Source organism: Dioscorea cayenensis, unplaced genomic scaffold (assembly GCF_009730915.1).
Source record: "Dioscorea cayenensis subsp. rotundata cultivar TDr96_F1 unplaced genomic scaffold, TDr96_F1_v2_PseudoChromosome.rev07_lg8_w22 25.fasta BLBR01000064.1, whole genome shotgun sequence".
NCBI lineage: Eukaryota > Viridiplantae > Streptophyta > Magnoliopsida > Dioscoreales > Dioscoreaceae > Dioscorea > Dioscorea cayenensis.
In genome coordinates, this window is record NW_024086455.1 from 84,365 (window position 1) to 101,733 (window position 17,369).

Here is a 17,369-nt window from a genome sequence, read left to right on the forward strand (position 1 = left end):
CTGAGTAGAGGGACCAAAAGAGAAGAGAGAGAAAAGTAGAGGGCATTATACCTATGCATAATTATCTATATTGTTATGTATGTATTTTGTTATATATTCGTATTGCATGCATCTTTCATTGTTTTTAGTATATTTTAACTATTTTAGTTATCATAAATTAATTTAATTAAAAAAATTATTATTAAATAATTAATTGCACATAAAATTTATAATTATATTAAAATATTACTTATAATTATATTAAATATTACTTATAATAAAAGTATTAATTATATAAATTAATAACTTATAATTTTTATTAGTTATAATAATAAAAATAACAAAAAAATTGAATAAATTTTATAAAATAAGTGAAACACTAAATTTGGGGTCACCCATCCAGCAACCCCACCCCACCCCAAATTTGGGGTAAAAAAAGGGGTGGGTTAAAGCCAACCATGACCCCAAATTTGAGATTTGGATCATGCATTGGAGACGGCCTTAATAGCCGGTGATAATAGCAAAAGTTCATGTCAAATCACAGAAATCACAATAATCGTGACTAGTATTCTACCAATGTAGATATTTAAATTTTTTAGAGCTGATTTAGACAATTAGTTAAAACCTCAAAATCATATATGAAGGCTTTACTTGATATATTACTATTATGACCTATTTAATTTAGGGTTTATGGCATTTGATTCGTGGAAGTAGATGTTAAAATGACGGAAGTGAGAGTTGATGTAAGTTTTTCACTCATTTGATTCAATCGAAGTAAAGGTCAAATTATAGAAATGACCGCTTCCAAACCTTTTCATTTTTTTCTTTGATTTTGGCATTCCATTTTGGCCTACTGATACCTACTTTTATTTTATTTTATTTTATATTTATTTTTGTATTTTTATCTTTTATTTTTTATTTTTAAATTATTTAGAAAAAATTACTTTTAAAAAATTTATTATATTAAATAATTATAAACTTAACCCAACAAGTGCAAAGAGATAATTTCACTCAACCATTTAGGAGGCATTGGGATTGGGAATTGAGCACGGTTAGAATGAGATTGATTATAAATAATAATATATAATCATGTTTAAATATATTACTATTAATTTGAGAATTAGTACTATAGGTAATAGCATTATATATAGTGAAGAAATTTCATTACCTCAATTTTGGGTGGCATATAGTGGATTAAACACTATTGATAGTGAAATGACATTTTTGCCCTATTTGAGATATAATTTAGTAAGAATCATTAATTTAAATAACTAATTATAATAATTAAAATAAATAATAATTAACCAGAATTATTTAATATACATATTACATTATAATAATTAACATGAAATTACATTTTTATCCTATGTAGATTTAATTAAATAAAATAGTTAATAAAAATTTTTAAATATGGTAATTAAAGTGAAATGACACTTTTACCCAATAGATATTTAATTAAATAAAATCATTAATTTAAATAATTAGAATAACTTTACTAGCTTTCAAATAAATTAAAGAGGATAATTAAAGTAAATTATTTAATTGGTTAATGGAAAAAATAAATTATTTATTCTAAATATTAAAATAAATAATAATTATGTAATCTGATTAATTGTAATAATTAAAGTGAATAATGGTAAAAAAATTATTGTAAATATTTAATTATAATAATTACAAAGACTATATATTTACTTATATATAATTATTTTATATATTAAACATATCATTACTTATATTAAAGACATTAAAGTAATTTATATAAATTCTCTATCCCGCTTTTACTTATTTCCGGTATTTATTCTTTTCCAACCAAACATTTTTTCATTTTCATTACTATTGTTATTAGTATTACCATTACCATTATCATTCTTGTTCCACCAATGTATATATTTAAAACTTTTGAGCTAATTTAGACAATTAGAAAAAACTTCAAAATCATATATCAAATCTTACTTGGTATATTATTATTATGACATTTAATTTAGGGTTTAGGGTAATTGGGTCGTGGAAGTAGACGTTAAAATGACGGCCCACCTGACACCCATTTTTATTTATTTTATTTTATTTTCTATTTTTCTATACTTTTTATCTTTTATTTTTAAAATTTTAAATTTTTTTATTATTTATAAAAAATATTTTTAAAAAATATTATATTAAATATTTATAAACTCAACCCAAGTGCAAAGAGATAACTTCACTCCATGGTTGAGTGATGAGTGGAACTTCCATCATTTTCTAGGTTGAGTGATGGATAGCATCATTAATTAATTAAAAAAGAATGGTTAATAATTTGACAATTTTAACAAAACACACAGAATTGAAGACTTTTATTTAAAATTTTCATTTTAACCAAAGTTATATTTTCAAAACACACAGTAGTAAAGGTCAAATTACTCCAAAAATTTTCAATTTTTTTCTTTGATTGTGGCATTCCATTTGTGTCACCTGACACACACTTTTATTTATTTATTTATTTATTTATTTATTTATTTTAGGTTTAATTACTATACAGTTCTCTATAAATATGTACTTTCTGCTTGTTTAGTTTTTACAATATTTTTAGACATAATTAAATCCTCATATTTAGTCGAGTTGGTTCATTCTCAGTCGCGGTGATGTAGATGAATGATGTAAGTCTGAGGACTTAATTGTCTTAAAAAAATATTCTTGTGACATTGAAACGAGCCCTAAACTCGACCAAATATGAGGACTTAATTATACTTAAAAATATTAGAATGACTAAAAATACAGAAAATACACAATTATAGGGACTTGTATGGCAATTAAATCTTTATTTTATTTATATTTTTTATGTAATTTTTATCTTTTTATTATTATTTATAAAAGATATTTTTAAAAATTTTCATATTCAATAACTTCACTCCATCGTTGAGTGATTTGTGTAACTTCCATCATAATAAAAAATATTTTTAAAAATTATCCTATTAAATAACTTCACTCAATCATTGAGTGATGTGTGGAACTTCCATCATTTTCTAAAATAAGTGATGGATAAAATCACTAATTAAATAAAAAAGTGGTTAATAATTTGACATTTTCACAAAACACACAGAATTGAAGACTTTTAATTAAAATTTTCATTTCAAAGTGACATTTCAAAACAAACAAAGTAAAGGTCAAATTACTACAACAATTTTCAATTTTTTTCTTTGATTTTGGCATTCCATTTCTGTCACTTGACACCCACTTTTATTTATTTTATTTTATATTTTTTTGTACTTTTTATCTTTTATTTTTTTAATTTAAATTTTTTTATTATTTATAAAAAATATTTTTAGAAATTATCATATTAAATAACTTCACTCCATCGATGAGTGATGTGTGGAACTTGCATCATTTTCTAAATTGAGTGATGAATATAATCACTAATTAAATAAAAAAATAGTTAATAATTTGACACTCCAACAAAACACACAGAATTGTGGACTTTTAATTAAAATTTTTATATCCACCAAAGTTACATTTCAAAATTTCGACCATTTAAATGGAGTATTTCAACTTAAATGCTACAAATAAAATTATATGCCAGCACTAATATCTAACTTATATATATATATATACAATAATTCCTAAAAATTCGAACCACATACTTACATTTCAGCTCTACATAACAAAATGGATTTTTTTTTTCTATTTAAATAATAAAACTATAGAGTTTCTAATTTCAATTCAAACTTTATTTATACAAATAATCAACTTGTAAATTTTTTTGATAGGGCATGAAACTATGACAACTTTTCATTTTAGTGTCCAAACTTCAATTTGAATCAAAATGATTATCCAACTTTAATTTTATTTTACTGGGTGATCACCTGATCAAGAGAGTCAGTTAATTTTTGATGATTTTATGTTAGAAATTTTTAATCAGAAAATGAGATAGAATTACCAGCTGAGCGAATAGTGTGTCATGTATATATAGACAGAGAATTTCGGCATCTATTTCATAAAAAAAGGCTGAATAACCACCCGATAAAATAAAATTGAAAGTTGGACGACTATTTTGATTTAAATTAAAATTTAGATCATAAAATGAGTAACATGCCATAATTTGTGTTTTCCCAAAAAATTTACCTGATGTTAAGTCAATTACATAAATGCCACCAATCCTTTCTTTCAATGAGGAATAAAACACAACTAACCAAAAAAAACAAAAAAACAATAAAAAAAGTAAAAAATAAAAAATAAAAATATAATTCATGCATTTTTTGCGTGAATGTAATGTTGCGTTTGAAGTAAACAACCCAACCAACGGTAGTGTCTGTGGGACCCAATCCAGACTAGCAATCGGCCCAATTGGTCAAAATTTTTCAATAAATAGCCTGGTTCACTCTTTCAGCTGAGTCATCTCCACTCAATAATCAAGACTGCACCTGCTGCTGTCCTCGTCGTTGTCGGTGCTCACCAGAGGTCCGGAGACCGCCCTTCCTTCCTCCCATTTACGGTGAGAACTTTTGAATTCTCATCTCAAGTTCTATTTGCTTCTTTATCTTCTTGATTTTCTTGAATCATTGCCTGGTTTTTTTGAATTCTATGGTACTGGGGTTTTTTGATCTGTGACGCTTGTTATTGTTTGCATGATCCAAGATTTGCACGGGTTTTGGTTTTTTGTTTTTTTGAGAATAATTTCTTTGATGGATTTCTTTGGATTTTTAATGAAGTCAAAATTCCAATGCTCTCTTTATTCGTTGACTCTTTTTTTACTGTTCCAAACAGTGGTTTTTTTAAAAAAATCTTAATTTCGTACGTTCCTCTGTTTACCATTCCCAAACCATAGTTTTGTCAATCTTAATTTCAGAGATAGTGAGTAGTGCTTGATCTAAGTTGAGAGTGTCTTTTCTTTAATTCATGGACTTGGGGTTTAGAGTTGTTGTTTTCCTTCATGCATTTAGATCATTCATGGCTTTCATAGGGTTAAATACCTTTTTTATCTCTCTGGATTTATTATTATCGAATTGTTTGGATAGTTCAAGATTTTTCACGAGGTCGAGTGCATGTTTTTGTCTTGGAATGAATTTCTTGGATAAGTTTCACTGCTATTCTTATGTTGTTGCTTTGGGTCTGTTTCAAAAGTCCTACTCTGTCTTTGTGAGGAAGTCATATCACCTTATTCCTGAATTAGGTTATTCCCCCTAGTCCTCCCTTCTTATCACATCCTTAGTCCTCCGTTCTTATCACATCCTAGTCCCCCCTTCTTATCATATCGTGTCTCTTAATCATAACATACAACATGTGTCTCCTAGTCATAAAATACAAAAATAATGTCATATGGGGACAAGGTATGATAGGGAGGACCAGGAAAATAAGGGTGAGCAAAAAAAAAAAACCTAATCCGAAGATTCGATCCGGCATCCAATTATTGGATCCAAATTTTCAAGATGAAAACCGGATTTAATTTGGGTTGGAAAAAAAATAAAAATTTGATATCCGAATCTGATCCGGTTTTCAATATATATATATATATATTAATAAATTTAAAGTTTACCTGGGTTAAAAAGTAAAAAATCCAAATTTATAATCTAATCTTTTATGAGTTATATATATATATATACATTAATAAATTAAAGTTTACAAAGACTAAAACTAAAATAAATTTAAATTCTTAATCTAATCAATTTAAGAGTTGTATATATATATATATATATATGTGTGTGTGTAAAATTTAAATTTTACAGGGGCTAAAAAGTAATAAAAAAAAATCAATTTCCTAATTTAATTCTTTTAAAATATATTGAATTTTCTTCTAATTTTTCACTTCTAGTCCTCATCAACATGTGTTTTGTTCTAACTGCGTTATTTATGAGATGTTTGATGTTTCCAATAATATTTGATTTTTTTTGTATTGTTTAGAATTGATAAAACTATTTATTATTTCTGTTGTGTAGAGAATAACATAAGATTTTAATTTTTTTTTAACTATAAGTTTTTTATTTTTTTTTTTTTTATGTAATATTATTATATTAAAAAAAAACCCCATGAGGTTGATAAACTTGAATTTAAATCTGGATATTTGATGTCCGATCAGGTTTAAATCGGATTCCCAATTTTTGATATCCGGTTTAAACCAAGTCGGAATACGGATCGAGTTTTTACCGATCCCTAAATACTGGGTTGCTCACCCTTACAAGAGAATGCCCTACTTCGGAACCATGTGAGATGAGCTATACACCCCCTTGAACCAGAGTTTCAAATTGTCTGGTTCTAGAACCAGGGTATTCCCTGGTTTTTGTCTATCAACACGTGTCCTTTTATTTTTTATGTTGTAGTTTACTGGGACACATTTGAGGCTGTGGTAAGCCAAAATCAGGGAATACTCTTGGTTTTGGAACCAGAGCAATATGAGGTCCCTGAACCATAAGTTCTTATTGTTTAAAATCAATGGCCCAGATTCAATATCATCGTGGACCCCATTCAACTTAAAACAATCCTACGGTCAAGATTAAATTCACTGTTGATCCAATCTATGGCCTAGATTAGAACATAACCCAGACCCCCCCCATTAATATGATCCTACGGTCAGGATTTACAACTTATCTGAGTCAGATTACTCAGTGCTGACTCAGACCTTACAACCAATACAAACACACCCAATCAAACAACTAACTCCTAATCACAGTAACTACCAACTAAATTTCAAAACTTTCCCACTGCTTCCCTCCATCTTCTTCCCTAACTTAACCTCTTCTTCCAACTTCTTACCTTCACTGCAATCTTTCAAACTTCAGCACAACTTCATTCCACAGTCCAACACAGCAACCAATCTCCATTCTTCAATCACACTGAATTCCAGCTTCAACACCACAACCATTCACCATCAATACTGTGTTTTCGTTTCACAACATATCAGTCCTTCATATGTCCTCCTCAGTCTCTAGATTCATTTGCCTTTTTCTTTAATTGATATCCATGATTTTGCTCCTAATGCTCTTTGTTTCATCAATAATTTTCAGTCTTTTGATATATATATATATATATATATATATATATTCTGTTTTTTGAGTTCATGGATTTCAGGTTTCAGTTATGAGTGCTTCATGTTAGTGTCTAAGTTTGTTGATATGTATTTGTGTTTAGATGAATGCTCTTTTTGAAAGAATTTCTTGAATACTTTTCCCTAGATTTTCATAGTAATTAATTAGGGTTGACTGTATAGTTAGCTTTGGAAATTGCCAGATTCCTTTAAATTCACACTCAGTTGTCAAATATCTAAGTTTAATGGATATATAGTTGTTTTGATCCAAGTTAAAGAAAATGCAAATCCATGAATTTTAGCTTATGAGCTTGAGTTTTTGTTATTAATAATTGTAATATCCAACCTTGTGAAGTCTCTTTCTTTTTTGAAAGAATTTCTTGAATGATTTTTTTCGTAATTAATCAGGGGTTTAACTCAACTATTAGCTTCCATAACTGGCGGATTTATTTACTTTTCTTATATTCAGACTTAGTTGTTAAATATCTTGGATATTTAGTTTTTTTGTTTTGTTATTCATAATTCTAATATATAATCTTTTTGAACTGTTCTTTTTGAAAGAATTTTTTGAATAGGTTTCTTAGATTCTCATAGTAATTAATTAGATTTTATGGTATGATTGGCTTTCAAAATCACCGGACTCATTTTTCTTATATCCACAGTTAAGTTAGCAAATATCTTGAATGGATATCAGTTGTATTTCTTCAAAGCTTACAAGAAAATTCTAATCTATGAATTTTAGCTTGTCACTTGATTGTTTTTGTTAGTCATAATTTTGATACCTAATCTTGTGAATTGTTCTTTTTGAAAGAATTTCTTGAATTGGTTTTGTTAGATTCTCATACTAATTAATTCCAAAGTATGGTATGATTAGCTTTCAAAATGCTGAATTCCTTTAATTTTCTTATATCAACACTTAGTTGTCGTGTTCTTTAAGAAATAATTTCTTGAATCAGTTTTCCTAGATTATCATAGTAGGTAATGAGGGTTTATAGTATGATTAGCTTCCAAAATCGCCAATTCATTTACTTTTTTATTATTATTTTTACATTTAGTCGCCAATTCTTTTTTTAGGTCAGTGAATGTACAGTTCTATCTGACCATAGTTTACAAGTAAATCTGAATCTATGAATTTTAGTTTGTAGGCATGAGTTTTTGTTTGATTATTCATAATTCTAATATCTGATCTTGTGAAGTCTTGTTCTGTTCGAAAAAATTTCTTGAATTTGTTTTCCTAAATTCTCATAGTAATTAGTCAGGGTTTGTAGTATGATCAACTTTTAAAATCTATGGATTCATTTATTCTTAATATTTTCATTCTTGTGCCAAATATCTTAGTTTACAGGATATACAATTCTATTTGATCAAAGTTTACAAATCAAATTTGATTCTATGAATTTTAGCTTGTGGTTTTGAGTTTTTGCTTTATTATCATAATTTTAAATACCTGATCTTGTCGAGTCCTGTTCTTTTCGAAAGAATTCCTTGATTTTGTTTTCCTAGATTCTCATAGTAATTAATCAGGGATTATGGTACAATAAGCTTTAAAAATCACCTTATTTATTTAGTTTTAATATTTTTGCACTTTTGCCAAATGTCTTAGTTTAGTCGATATATTTGATCAAAGTTTTAGATGAAAAGTTGACCTATGACTTTCATCTTTTGGGGCTGAAGTGTTGCTTCTGATTTTCCTTTCTAATATTTGATCTTATAATGAGATCTTATTTGTAATTCATGCATGCTTATACGCTTCCGGATTTTATGGGATCAGACGTGTGTTTTTTGCAGAAACATTTCTTGAATCATTTCCCTATAAAGACTCTTATATTTTGATCAGGATGTGGGTTTGATAGTTGATTTGTCTGTGCTTATCTGTCGGTTGAATTGTTGTCATGTAGCTGTGTTAGATGAGAGGGGTTTCTCTTCTAAATATGTTTTTTCTTGTGTTTATGACTTTAGTTTTCTCCATTAAGGATTGTTTCAATGATAGATAATTGTTTTTTTAATAATAGGCGACAAGCGCCATTTTTTATGAATATAAACAGTACTGAAACCCGGATGTACAGTGTATGTATAGTATAAGAATAATATAAAAGTTCCGGTGAACAGTGTATGAACGGTATGGGGAACAGTACTGTCGAGGGAGGGATTTAAATCCATGATCCCTTTTACATTTTAGTGTCATACCATTGGGCTATCCAATAATTGACATGATAGATAATTGTTGAATCGGACTTAATGTTTCAATTATTTAGATTAATAGATTTATAATTAAAAAAAGTAAATGGGTAAATGGGTAAATTTATCCATCATAACCCTCATTCTCCTCCCACTCCCCTCAAAAATGAGAGGCATGGAAACTCCCCCCCATGCCTCTCTCACTCCTTGCCCATGCCTCTCCCACTCCCATTACTCCATATCCAAACAAGGGCTTTCTCAATATAAGTAATGATTCCCATTCCTTTCCTTCAAACCAAACACCCCTAAGATATAGCAACACAGGCAAGAAATTGCAAGAAAGCAAGCAATTGGTGTACCTTAAGTGCAAGCACTGGTTTCCATGCTTTGTGCTTTAAACATTGCATAGTAGCTACAAGTAGTTAGAGTGCAGTAACCAAGAGATGGCAGCATAGTCAAGAAAGCTAGCTATTGGTGCACAGTGGACTTGCCAACCCTGTGCAAATATGAGTGAAGTACAAGTTTAATATTTGTATTTAACCATTGTGCAGTAGCTACAAGTAGTTAGATGTCTTGTATCTTAAAAATGTTGCCATGTTCAAGTTGGATTGTAAATCATATATTTTTTTAAAAAATTTGTTTTCTTGTTATGATAACAATTTTTTCTTATGGTTTGAGTCTTTGAATTTACACATTAGTTGTTGACTTCATTGTGCAAGTGCTTGATTTCCTAATAATTTTTTGAATTGGAAATTTTGGTGGATATATTTTTGAAAATATTTTATGGCAAAATTATGACACATTTCCAACTTGGATATTCCTTTGTCTATTAAATGTTTTTATCAAAAGATTTGGAGTGTTTTTTCCCTTTGCTTTTAGTATTATGTAAATGTCTGTTTGTTGCCATGATTTGGCAACCCATGTACTTATAATTATAGGCAGATGATTACACAATGTTTTTGGGTGTTATTTTTTTTCTTGTTACCAATCATTGGTTACTTAAGGTATGTGAACAGAAAAATCACAGTATGCTATTAACAGAAAATGCAGCAGCAACGTGCTCAGGCGCTTAGGAGGATCCTGGAGTCCCCTGGAGTCTTCCATGGACCTGCTTGCTTCAATGCTTTGAGTGCCAAGCTGGTGGAGAAGGCTGGGTTCAAGTGCTGCTTCACGAGTGGTACGTGTTTGTTGTTTAGTTTCTGAGAAATTCAACTACATTGATTCATGAGATAAATCCATTGAATTGGTGAATATGATTGTGATATTGTGAAGTAGTGAAGTTAAGTAGTGGATTTTATCATGGTAGGTCAGTGTTTGTGTTAATGTTGAGGGATTGATTTTAGCTCAAGAGCTGCTTTGGACGATGAAAATTCACTTTGAAGTCATTTATCAATTCCTCTCATTGACTACTTTTGTATTAGTTGTGCTTGAAATAAAAAGTTTAGATGAATATATTATATCTATCAAAAATTTGAACTCTGCATCATACTAAAAAGAGCAACACAGGTCTTGTTTAAAAAGTGGTTTTAGGATCAATTAAGAAGCCGGCAAAACCTGTTGGTGATGGTCAGCCAGTCATCAGGAAAGGCTCTGGCAGTTCCTTGAGCTCATGTTGTACCGATTTTCATGCATACTGCCTAGTGAAATTCAGCTAAAATTTGCATGGCGTAATGTTTCTGTTAGTCGTTTTTCTTATTTTATGCAAAACAGGCTTTCTTGGATTGGTTTTTGGTGCAGAAAAAACATTTTAGGAATCATGCATTAATTTGTTGTGATGCTGGGTAAAATATGTTTGAAGGTAGACCATCAAAAGCTGATAACAGAAAGATAAAAAAGGCCAAAACATAGCTTGAAATTGACAGAGAGTTGAAATATCCAATGTGGGAATGCAGCATTAGTTGTCTAATTCATCATATTTATCCTAAAAATAAGACATTGAAATGTCTTTAAAACGGAGTCATTTGCATCATTCGAAATGAATTTGGAAGTCCTTTCTTGATCTTATAGCTTTGTAATCCAACCATGAATGTAAGGCTTTTAGCAACCGGTTGAGAATGAAATTCCCACTGTTGAACTGTGAATGTATAATTAAAGTACAAGTGAAGTTTTATGCAAGGACTGATTTCTTTTGTTATTAGCAATTCTGAAAGGTCAAATATGGTTTTCTTTGACTAAAAATTTCTTTTAACAAACATATTTTACATAAAATATGTTTTAGGAAGTTATCATAAGCTTTTTTTTCCCCAAATAACTAGGAATTCTGTAGCAAGCGGGCATGATTGCTGCTGGTATCGCAATGCAGCGCATAAAATTTTAAATTAAATTTCATCACAGGATTGAAATTGATTACTACCATATTCTTTTAAGACTGATCATTTCCGTCTCTGGGCTGAAACTGAATTTTGCAGTATGATTCTGGTATATTTTCAGGGTTCTCTATATCTGCTGCTCGGTTGGGCTTGCCGGATGTGGGTCTGATTTCTTATGGTGAAATGTTAGATCAGGGGTATAATATCACTCAAGCTGTTTCAATTCCTGTGATTGCGGATGGTGATAATGGTTATGGCAATGAAATGAATGTCAAGAGATCAGTGAAAGGCTTTATTCAGGCTGGTTTTGCCGGGGTTTTTCTTGAAGATCAGGTAACATTATGTTTTTTTCTAGTTGCTCTTGTGAATAATTCTGTTTTCTAGCTTTAGAATTACACTAAACCTCATTGTTCTGAGAGTTCTGAGCAACCTCTTCTTTTGAGATACAAGGGAACTCCATACATTTGGTTTGGCCAGCACCCTCTCAGCCTGATCCTAATGTGCTCAGCATTGACTTTTGTGATCATATGTTTTACTTTTCCTGATTGAAAGAGTGGTGTGCTTGAGGACCCCTTAGCTCCATCAATCCTACTGAAAACATGTTTAATTTATTCACTATGAATCATTTTCTAAAGGTCCAAGTACTGATACTCTGATGTTAGATGAACCAAACTTTAGAACTAAATATAATTAAGCAGGAGTGATTCAGATCACCTTAACAGTAGCTAGCAAAGTAGTGTCCATCAAGTGAAACAACACTCTTATTGTGTGTAATGATAATCCCTATTCCAAAGGTGTTACCAAAAGCTTGTGGTCATACCCGAGGAAGGAAGGTTGTTTCAAGGGAGGAGGCAGTGATGCACATAAAAGCAGCATTGGATGCTCGAGAAGAAAGTGGTTCTGACATTGTGATCATAGCACGAACTGATGCTCGGCAGGCTATATCTTTGGAAGAAGCATTGTGGAGATCAAGAGCCTTCGCTGATGCGGGAGCTGATGTTCTTTTCATCGATGCACTTGCTTCAGTGGAAGAAATGAAGGCTTTTTGTGATGCTGTTCCTCACCTTCCAAAAATGGTAATTTTTTTTCTATACTTTTTTTATACAATAATTACCAATTATATCCTGATCTTAATATGTTGAAAATGTTTAATTATGATTAGACTATTTCACTCACTGAAACTAGTTTTTTCTTACTACTTTATGCACATAATATCAACTTTTTTGTAGCTTGAGTTCTGTGTTGAGTAAATCCTGGAAGGTGGTAGGAAGTCTTTGCCCTTATGGAACATGTTGTTGTATAATCAAATGGAAAATTTTCTTGGGTAATGACTTATTTAAGCATTTACATTCTGTTCCAACTTGAACATGATACATTGGGTCCATCAACCTTACTGTAGTTTTATGGGAAAAACTAATTTGGACATTACCTATAAGATTTACACATTTTTAATACCTTCAGACAATTTTCAAACGAAGAAAATGCTAAATCCTATGGAATTTTTCATGGCTTGTCATCAACCTTATTACCTTTTCTGGGTTGTTAACACATGTACCCTTGTAATAATCCTCAATTGCATGTATACTCATGCAAGACATAGTATTCTTGTAAGTCAAGTCTATTGTGAAATTTCTTAGAATTATTAAATCATTCTAGTAATAAATCATTCTAGTGTATTGAAAGAACCTATCCTATGGAAAGCTTCCAGACTTTTGATATTTATCAAGTTCTAATACTCATTTGTCCTCAGGGGGTATGTATGAATGCCTTATTTTGCATGCCTTCAATAGTATTATGGGTGAAAGCAAATGAAACATTTCCATGAACTTCTTTGAGAGAAGAAACATTGTTTGTCCAACCCATGGTTCAACCAGCCCTCATTGATGACAAATGATTGGAAGTATTTCTTTGTATAGATTCCGAGTTTGAACTAGGCGAGGTTAATGATTGTGTGTTCTACGGGTATGCACATGATATGACTCTATTTTCTCTTATTTTTTTGGTTTCTTTCAATAAGAATATTACTTCTTCCCACAAGGTTGATCATTTATACATGTAAAAAAAGAAAAAAAGAAAAAATTGAAACATGACACCTGAGTTGTTTGTGTTAAGTTTTATTATTTTTAATTTGTAACCTACATTGTTGTGTAGGTTAACATGCTTGAAGGTGGAGGGAAGACACCCATTCTGAGCCCCACTGAACTTGAGAAGATTGGGTTTAAACTTGTGTGCTATCCCTTATCCTTGATTGGGGTGTCTATTCGTGCAATGGAGGTGCTATCCTTATACTTTACTTCGATGTTTGAAATATTAAATGACACAGTGTTTCAAAGATTATCACAAAGTATATTATTAGATGCAATTTTATATGTGACATGATCTAAACCATAGCAACTTACGGATCTTATTTTGGTTAAGGATTGAGTATGTCTTAAAAAAAAATAAAAATAAAAAATAAAAATAAAAATAAATATATATAGGCATGCTTATTTAATGTTTATGGTGATGAAGAAATTGCAATGCTAGATCTTTTAGCACCACTTCTTTTGGATTTTGTTTTGTTGATCTCTGCCTATTTAGTTTCTCCTTTTAGATCCATTTCCTCCTTTTATTCTATCTCTTTTGCATTGGTTTTGGTTGGTGTTTATTTCATGTTTGCCTTAACAATTGTCTGTTAAATCTACTTTAACAGAAAAAACAATAAAAATTTTCTGAATCATAGATCAATCCTTCACTTAAAGAAGTTGAACAAGTGGATTTTATTAACAGATGTCAACACAGTATTAGCAATATTTATTTTCAATAACTTTATGTTATGCTTTCTTGCATATTGTAACGCTCTGTATTAATCCAATGATTTTAGAGTAGAACAGACAAATGCATTTGCATAATGTATGCATAAACTTGCAAGATGTATTTATTTTGGCGGAAGCTGTACATAGAGAAAGACGAGGATCGTACGTTCCAATTAATCAAATTAGCATCAGCTAACCATTGCACTTTGATTTTATCATAATCAGTGCTCTGATTAGTCTCTTAGTTAATTTTACTTCTCTTATTTCAGTAAAAGTTATAGTTAGATGTAGTTAGATGATGTGATGTGAATAAAGCTAGACCTTGTCTTGACTGTATATGTGTATATGTGTTTCATACATGGTAGATTTACTAACTGAATCAACTGTTTTTCTTAAGAGCATGTGAAGTGGTTTAACTTTTAATGATGCAAACAGGATGCACTTGTTGCAATAAAAGGTGGCAATGTTCCTCCTCCTGGACAGCTGCCAACATTTGAAAAAATCAAGGATACGGTTGGCTTCAATGACTACTACAAAGAAGAAGAGCGCTACCGTGTCGGTTCCTCTCCTAACTCTTCTTAAAGAAGTACGTAACATGCATCTATTTTTAGTAATTTTTTCTTTATAAATACGTTCGAACCATTGCGATTAAAGTGCAGTTCTGCAAATGTAGGTTGATATTGTGCAAGATCAACTTGGTGTTGCAGTGCTTGCCCCAGATGTTCCTATTAAATCTAGTCTTAAGTTGAACTTTTCATTATCAAGCTTGTCTCTGCCTTAAGTTTAAATCTTGTTTGAAGTGAATAATGATGGTAAGGTTTTATGGATTTGGTGTGAACTCCATGTAACCTTATTTGTGTTTGTGACTGGTTTATAATTAAAATTAAATTTGGAAGTGTTTTATTAATCTCGAGTATGGTATTGAGTAGATTTCGTGAAATCTTAAGATTGAAAACCAAATAGTATGTTTATTTATTTATAAGGAACCAAGGCATAGCCTAGTGGATTCCAACCTTGCTTGCATTTGAGAGTTTTTGAGTTCAAAACCTCTCAAGTACAATGTAAAAAATTAAAAAGGTGTTTGACGCCAATTTATCAAAAAAAATATTTATGCATTTATATATATTTCTATATATTCATATGTGTTTATGTATATGTAATTGATAAATTAGTTAATATTTTTTTTTTGAAAAATATTGACTATATTTATTTTTTTATCAAAATTATAAAACTTATTTTTAAAAATTTTTAACATTACAATTTTGCTAGTACTTAGGGAGTGTTTGGTTGTGAGGGGTGGATTGGGGGAGGAGTGGAATAGGAGTGAGATGAGAGGAAGTGGAGTAGGAGTGAGAATGAAGAATGTGTTTGATTGATAAGGATTGAAGAGTGTAATTTATTGGGAATGAGAAAAGTAAAAAAAGTAAATATAATAAGATGATATTTATGCCTTTTATTCAAATGAATATTATGTAAATTAAAAAAAATAAATTAATTGTTATAAATAAATATTTCAATTTTTTTTGTTAATATCATTAGTAATTAATTAACTATAATAAATAATTATATCAAATTGATAATTAATTATATTTTTAAAAATAATTAATTAACTATAATAAATAATTAATTAAGGAAGAAATATAATTAATTAATTATTATAAATAAATATTTAACTATAATTATTAGTTATTATTATTTCATTTTAATTATTAATTATTATTAAATTAAAAACTTGATTATTATATTTAATTAAATTATTATTTAATTAATAATTAGTGTTAAAATTAATTAATTAATTATTATTTAAATTAAATTATTATTTTAATTATTAAATAAAAAAGACAAATTTGTCATTCTCTCCAAAGAGGGAGGGAGGAGTGGAGCAATCCCTCCAATTTGGGGGGATTGCTCACTCCCTACTCACTCCTCATCCACTCCTCTCTCACTTCCATCCATGACCATCCAAACAAAGGTTTGGATTTTCTCCCCTCCCACTCTCACTTTAATTATGTGAACCAAACACTCTCTTAAGTCATAAATATGGCCTCTTCGGTGACATTGCCATGTGAATTGCAAATTTTGTTTTGTTCTGTCTATTTATTTTGTTTTTTTAAACAAAAAGAGCTAACCATCATGCACACATAGGGTCCACTCATAGTGGTGGACTCTACCAAGAACCCCACCCCCAAAATATAATTTATACAAAATGATTATAATTTTTATTTTAAGTTGCGTATTTGTAAAATATTTATTTCAATATGGTATAATATTAGTATATATTACTTGACACCAACAAGATTTATTAACATTTGGCTTTTCAAAATTTGTTAGGAAAAAATATTTAGAATTTATTAACAATGTTTAATAAGGTGTCTATATATATATATATATATATACAATTATAGTTTAATATTTATAAACATATGTACTAAACTAAACTTATACAAATTAGAGCACTCCTATTTTAAACACGTACACCCACTATTCTTTATGCTCTTTTCAAAATTTTGAAATAAAAAAGTGAAAATTGCAAAAACCCCTAAATTTGCAATATTGCCAAAAACGCCCCATTAATTTTGTAATCCCTAAAAACCCCTTTCTTTTAAACTCTATGTTTTTCAAACCCTCAGAGCATATAACGGATGTCAACGGAGTGATTTTTAAATTTTGTGGACGAAAATGCCCTTACATGGGGAGTCGCGGCTGCAGCCATTTAGGCGGTTTGAGAGGAAGTGGGGGGTTTTCCGTAGGGTAATACTAAGAGAGCAATTTCTTGGGCCAGTATACTTGTTTTTTCTCAACTCGCGTCTTGATTTTTCCATTTCGAGTTATCTCTCTAGGCACATCCTTTGTAATTTCAGCTTTTCCCTTTCTACCGGTATCTCAAAGGAGAAGTCCTGCGCAAGTATTTGGCATTTCATCAGTTTGCAATCTAAGGTATTGAGTATGGTTTTTATGTTAACTATTACATTACGAAAGAAAGATTTTTTTGGTTTTTGTTTTTGGTTACTGTTTTTGTTGGAAGATATTGAAGTGCTGAGAGGTTTCTCGGTGAGGGTTTTGTTAGTCATCGTAGGGCAATTTCTCGGCTAGGGTTTTTGTTTTTGTTTTGCATTTTTT

General features: G+C 29.8%; 1 protein-coding gene across 1 annotated transcript; it reads left to right on the plus strand.

The window, feature by feature from the left end:
* The first annotated feature begins 4,327 nt into the window (after positions 1 to 4,327).
* Positions 4,328 to 15,156, plus strand: LOC120253361 (2,3-dimethylmalate lyase-like). Its single transcript, XM_039261692.1, has 7 exons — positions 4,328 to 4,441; positions 10,187 to 10,322; positions 11,576 to 11,787; positions 12,249 to 12,530; positions 13,606 to 13,728; positions 14,685 to 14,835; positions 14,923 to 15,156. The coding sequence occupies exons 2-6, from the start codon at positions 10,190 to 10,192 to the stop codon at positions 14,829 to 14,831; spliced, it is 897 nt and encodes a 298-aa protein (XP_039117626.1). The 5' UTR covers positions 4,328 to 4,441; positions 10,187 to 10,189; the 3' UTR covers positions 14,832 to 14,835; positions 14,923 to 15,156.
* Positions 15,157 to 17,369: the final 2,213 nt, after the last annotated feature.